A 6,817-nucleotide genomic window follows, 5' to 3' on the forward strand; every position below is an offset into this window, starting at 1 on the left:
AAAGAGGAATTATAAAAATGATTTTCCTCGAGATAAGAGAGAAAAAACTTTTAATAATACAACGGTTTCAATTTCATAATTGGGAAGCCGGCCTATTTCATTAAGTTTCTCCGAGTGTATGACGTTGCTTTCCGCACACTGAAACCGCGCCTTTATATGTGAGTCGTAAATTTACTGAAATGTGGATTTGGAAAAATATAGGTTTATCCCATTTCTTTTATCAGGGGTGGCAGCTAAATGACCAAACAAGCGAGGGCAAAATCCATAGTCGCCGGACCTTTATTATTTTCATCGCACAAAACTGTTTTACAAAATACCAATTTCCTTTTACGACTTTCATTAAAAACACACTTAAATATTGCATCCGCAAACAATAGTGAATTATCGGATTTTCAACCGAAACGAAATTTATACGATCCTCGATAAACACTCGAATTAAAAATAAAAATCATCAAGGCCTGAACACTGAACAGCCCCCAGAGATGAAGTTATAAAGAAAGCTCTACGCTACGCCAATGAAACGACAAAGGTTTCGGTGGTTTGAGATGTGCTAGAGATAAACGAATACGATAGGAAATCAATAGGACAATAATTATAGAATTTCTGTAACGTCGAAAACATTCTGCAACCTTTTTGTTGCTAAGGGTTTCTATTATTGTGGGGATTTTCTCGTAGCCCAAACATTTAGACGTATTATATAAGTACACACTGTTGCCTAAAAAATAAAAAAAAAACAACATTATTTGACTAAATTAATGACTAGAATCGACGAAAATGAGATTAATTCGAAAAAATGACTAGTTTATGACTAGAGTGCGATTTTAGGCCAGTGTGCATCACTAAATGCAAATTCTAATTATTAAAATAAGGCAAAACTCCAACGCGATTTGTAATAAAACTGATTTATCTTAACACAGAAGAATAGTTAGTTAGCATAACGCAATTATAGAACCCGTATTTTTAACGAATAAGAAGTTGTGCCACGTTTCGTACCTTGGGAGTTCTGGAACATTATACTACGAACAACTTATGATTAACATTGGAACATCCGCAAGGTACGAGTCGTGATTTTGATTTTTTGCTCATTTAATCCTAATCGAACACCTTACAATGTTTTGTTTTAAAAAGTGAGGCCTTTTCTACGTGGTCGCCTGCTAAATAACAACTGACGTGCGAATAGTGTTTTTATCAAGGCTCACTTCCATTTCTATGGCGTTTTGCACATAAATTATGCACGTATTGTTACACAAGTAGCACGATTGTTCGATACCACGTGTCCGTATTCAAATTATTCCTATAGAATTCCTGAAATTGATTTTTGCGGAACGATACCGACCATCTTCTAATTAAAGCGCGCGATATATTCTGCGTTCTGCCTCCCCTCTCGGGGCCATCTTGGCGACATTTAATTGGCGACGACCGGTTTAAACCACGCTGCCAGATTGAGCATGGATAATACGACTTGAACAGATGCATAAATTTATAAAAAAAATTATATTTTAGGGGTTTTGTCAAGGTTAGCGAGGGGAGGATGAAGGGAGGTGGCCACGCGCCAAGGCAGATGTTTACAAAATTTAGGAAATGGGGACGGGGCACAATACTACAAAAAATTCTAAAGAAATCACAATCATTTGCATTCGCTCATAAAACCAGAAATGGCCGTTTTATATGCTAGCGCAGTGGCCGTTATCAATGTAATTACATTCAATTTGAATACGGACAGTGCATCGACATAAAACATCTGTATTTTGTACCTTATAATGTAAAAACATAGATATAATATTTCATAGCACCCAGGCTGTTATATTATGAAATAGCAGGTCATTTGCAATTACTCAAGGCACACAGCTTAGTATTATAACTAGTAATTAGCAAAGGTAGTCAGTTTGTACTATACAACAATTCAAACAATATGTTGGGGTACTGGTGGAATGTATGCCGACGTTTTAAAGGCTCAAAGGAAATCTATTCAAAGTGGCACCTGATGCTTCCAAACAAACGAATTCGCACACCACCAACCAAAACAACACCCCTTTCTCCCTAAGGGTTTATTAAAGAATGACATTTTAAAATATTCGTCTGCGTGTCGTAAACATGTTTTTGCGTGGAAAATAGCGTTTTGGTCAATTATGGGGGTGTTGTGGTGGTTGAGGAGATGCTACCGGATCGACTTGGCCGTCTTGTAGGGTGTTTGTGTGTTTGGTTTGATTTTAGTTCAGTGTGGGTTAGAGTGGCATAATTGACAAAGTTATGAGGGTATTGATTGTACTGCGGAGGCAACGTATGGCGTCCAGTAGTTATTCGGCGTCACGTCGTCCGGCAACATTTTAATCTGGAGTTTATGAGGATACGGAGCGTGGAAGACGCCCGGCCTGAACAACGAACTAAACTAAAAAATACGGATAGACGACGGGTCAGAGGCGCGTTGCTGATATAGGCCGCAAAAGGGGCGGTCCGCGGGGAGCGGACCGCCGCCCCCAGCGGAGACAAGTGATCATGTGAACGTGATATATCCTACTACTAGTCAGGAACTCGAGACAGGAAAACGGTCATGCCGCATTGAGGTCTGATTGTACTCGTTTCAGCTAACCCTGAGTTGCGCTTGTCCGGGGACTCCCAAAAATGTCACACAAGTGACCAAAACTAGAATCCTAGAACTAGATCTAGGTGCTAGTTTTGGTCAATTATGTGACGGGAGCCGTTTCGATGAATTTTTTACCATGAACCTGAGTTGCGTGGACTGGGAATGCGGAACGTTAACTGACTGTTGAGCAAGCTACATCTAACAACTCAATACATACACACTTGTGAACGAATAAGTATATCGAGAGATAAAATAGGAACTTCTTTAAACATCACCTAAAGCTTTCTATCGTACAAAACATCAGTATCTCGATATTTTAAAGTGAAAATCAACAGACTATATAAAATTTCACTCAGTCTTTCCGGTATTTGCATAAAAATATGTGCTCATATGTTCCCCATAATATATGAGGCCTCTTGCAAATATAGGAATACGCTTATATATACTTTTAAGATTATACAATATAATCAAATAAAATTAATCAAAAATCACAGGTGTCGTCGAATCGCCATCGATAGTTTCTTAAAAAAATATGTCACATCTATGCAAAACTACGTGTAGGAAACTGCTTAGGCCGGGGTGAGAGTGAATGTAACGGTGAGAGGTGCGGGCTGTTTTTGGAACACCGGCAGGAACACCACGGCCGGTACGAGCCTCCTCTCGGGAGCAGCCTCCTCTAGCAGGAACGCTTGCATCACATACCCCGCATCCTCGCCCCCCTGAGGCAACGCGTATGCAGCAGGAACTTGCGCCCTTTTCGCAACATCTTTCAGACTTTGACCGATTTCCGGCGACAGCTCGGCCCTCTTCCCCTTTCCCTTCTTCTTACTCTTGGCGGCGTCACCGTCGTCATCGGCGACACCCTCGGACGGCTCCTTGGACGTCTCGCCAGGATTCTCGTTTCCGTTAAAGAACGGCGGTAAGGGAAGAAACGGATGTTGAGCAAACATATGATGCTGCAACAGTTCTGGCTGCAGGAAGCTTTGGGCACACACGGGGCATTTTAGAGGTGCGCCATCCGATGACATCGTGTGAGATCTTTCATGCACGAATAGTAGCGGAAGGAGAGGAGTCGTAAAAGGGCAAAAGGAACATGAATAAGTTTTTGTACTGGATTCGTCAACCCCGAACAAACTCGATAGGACATTTTGAATCCCGACTTCTTTACGTTCTTGGCCACCGTTTGGGATTTTCAATGTGGGACTGCTACGTTCACTTTTAATCCCAGTTTTCGAATGCTGACCGATGCTCTGTTGGAGTTGTTGTTCTAATTCGGCCCATTTTTCGGCACCGGCTTGGCCATGGTCGCTCAATAAATGAGCCTTCAACCATTTCGTACTGCGAAAACGTCGGCTACAAATCGAGCAAACTTCCGTGAAATGAGTGAAGTAGCGATGACTCAAATCGGCTAAATCTGCAGGTTTTAGTGCTGGATCCGGTTCAGGTGGCATGTGAGCAGTCTCGCCTTCGCTCTTCCTCGGTTGGAGGAGACTCGTTCCGTATTCGACAATCCCATGAGTATTGTGCTTGTGAACTCTGAGGAAATATTTACTGCACAACTCCTTATTGCATATATCGCAAATAACACCGCCAATTTGCGCGCCGTTTTCGATCTCGATTCCATGCATTCTTTGCATGTGCGTCTTCATGAAATATTTATTACACAACTCTTTATTGCAAATGTCGCAATAACTACTAGTCGGTGTCACGTTCATGCTAATTCGACGCTCAGCACTTGATACAGGTATCCTGTTGACGCTTTTTTCCGGAGTGCTAAATCCGTTAAACTCGTCTTTGACGCTGTTATCGGTGCTGGTTTGTTGATTAGGATGGAATTCAAGCAAGTGCTTTTTCATTTCTTCAACATTTTGAACGTCTTTCCCACACAAATCACACATGGTATTGTTATTAGAGCTATTTTCTGACTCAACAGGTTTATCAGCGTCTGTAACGTCTTCGAGTAATATTCCATGTTCTGTCATCATGTGGGCGTGTAAAAAATAACGATTTTCAAACTCTTTGTTACAAGCGTTGCAAGTCGTGCATACTTTACTGACGTCGAGTTCATTCAATTGTAAAATCATTGTTTGTAGTTTTTGCAAATCTTCGCTAATGGCTTCCGCGTTTATTGGTTTTTCTTGGGTTGTCGCCGTTTCTTTTTTTGATTCTTCGCCGATTTGTTGTTGGTCTTGGTGTTCCTCTTCTTTGGGGTACATTTTCGAATGAACACTCACGTTGTGTAGTTGGGATAGACTCGCGTTTTGGAATTTGATTCCACATATGTCACAACTGATGTCAGATGGTGAGGTAGTTTTACGATCTTGGTTTGATTGTTCTGTCATTATTAAGTTTAGAGGACTTGTTTGCATGTTGTTTTGCCATGGGAAATTGCCACTTCCTTCGAGTTTAGTGTCTCTATCTTTATCGTCAGGTATGTAGATACCGTGACGTTTCATTTTATGGGTTCTTAAGAAATATTTATTACAATATTCCTTGCAACAAATCTCACAAAATGCTTTAGGATTCATAACACCGATTCTTTTGAGGCGATTGGATATTTCGATATCGTTGCCTGGAGACATTTTGCTTTGGGAAATGTAGTAGATTCCTCCTTCAGAATCTTTTTGAAATGAGGTAGATTCGGTTTGTATATTTCTAGGACTAGAAGATTCTTCAGTTGGTTGGTCATCTGGCGATACTTTATCACTTTCACAGTTTGATGAGAAACCATTTGAATTAGGAACATTTTCATTTGATTCACTTTCGTATAAGTTGGGGAGATTCGGTTTGATTTTCTGCGGAAAGGATTTATTTGAGAAAGGATTGGGGAACAAGTTGTTGAATGGATTGATAATATTGGCGGGTTTTTCGCTTTTAACAGTTGATATTTCTACACTTGGCACGGAAGTTGGGAGTTTAATTGTTCCAGCATACGAAGCAATATTTACATTATTCACTAGAGGCTCTGATGAGGGAGGATCGGAATAAATGCCATGCTTATTGGCTTTGTGAGTCTTCAAAAAATACTTGTTACAAAACTCCTTGTTACACAAGTCACAATACGCATCCGGATTGAAAATTCGAATCGGTTGTCTGGGCATGTTCTCGGGTTGCGCGAATTGAGGTAAGGTCATGAACATCGGATTCGTGGGGTTGAAGGGCAAGCCGTGCAAACTCGGATTGATCCACTCTTTGCCCTGCAGCTCGTTCATCCATGGCACCTCCTGGTGCGCCGCTGCGTTGTTTTCTGACGGATTCAGCGCGAATTCTTCCGGTTCTTTCTTGCATTCGAGCGCAGAATGCTCAGATACGACATGAGTTTGAAGTTGCTCAGGACTCGTGAAGTATAATTGGCACACAGGGCACTGCAGCTCGGGCTCGGGAGAGGTCGAACTTGGCTTACCTTCTATATGAACGTCGGATTCGGCTGCTGAAATTCGGACTGGTGTCGATTGTTTTCGCCGCTTCTTGCATGAATCGGTTAGTGGTGTTACTAAACAACGTTTCACTGGACGAGGTGTTTCGAACTCGGGCTCGCTGCTTGTTGTTTCCTCGGCTACTGAGGAGTATCCGCCGTGTAAGGGACCAGAAGTTGAGGGTAACGTGACGGATGTCATCATATTGTCGTGTAGGCGACATGCAATGATTCTATAGGTCCCTGCACACAAAACCAAACAATATTCATTAAAAAAATTAAATATATACTACTCCAAAAAATTAAAGGAACAAAACATTTTCCTTCATTTTTTGGTGATTTTTGAAATGCTGTAACTCATCAAAAAATGATCGTAACTAGATTAAAAAAAAACTTTTTTGAAGCTTTAAGTTTCTAGTTTTGAGATCTTTTGGCAGATATTTTTTCTGTACTACAGCGCAAGAAAAAACAATTCTAAATTTTTATGTTTTTGTTTTTGGTCCACGGTCGTGTGGAGTTTTTTTTTTAGTTAAGTCAATGCATAGGCTGCATAGCATGTTTGTTCACCTTTAATATGCTTTTTTCATATTCCTTTTACGTTAATTTGTCGCTGAGATATCTGACTTTAAATGAAAAAAGATCCTCTTGTTTTTGATCATCGATATCTCAGCAACCAATAACCACACAGAGATTATAAAAGTAATGTCAAAAACTGGAATAAAGCCTTTTATGATTTTTTGGAAAAAAATTTTTTCACCATTAACATTGATTTGAAGAAAAGAAAAAAAAGTAAGTTTTTAATAATTTAATAATTTTAA

The 6,817-nt window shown here is 40.3% G+C and overlaps 1 protein-coding gene across 2 annotated transcripts in view; it reads right to left on the reverse strand.

Moving 5' to 3' along the window:
• Positions 1 to 2,928: 2,928 nt before the first annotated feature.
• The window catches only part of LOC123006255, a 10,080-nt gene continuing 6,191 nt past the window's right edge, over positions 2,929 to 6,817 (reverse strand). For both annotated transcript variants that reach the window (XM_044400593.1, XM_044400592.1), the window contains exon 2: positions 2,929 to 6,242. In XM_044400593.1, the coding sequence (XP_044256528.1) occupies positions 3,154 to 6,204 (3,051 nt within the window). In that variant the 5' untranslated portion in view covers positions 6,205 to 6,242 and the 3' untranslated portion in view covers positions 2,929 to 3,153. The remainder of the gene's footprint in view (positions 6,243 to 6,817) is intronic.

The sequence above is a fragment of the Tribolium madens genome, unplaced genomic scaffold, assembly GCF_015345945.1.
Source record: "Tribolium madens isolate multiple individuals breed KSU strain unplaced genomic scaffold, Tmad_KSU_1.1 Scaffold_2;HRSCAF=44;Tcas5.2_LGX, whole genome shotgun sequence".
Classification (NCBI taxonomy): Eukaryota; Metazoa; Arthropoda; class Insecta; order Coleoptera; family Tenebrionidae; genus Tribolium; species Tribolium madens.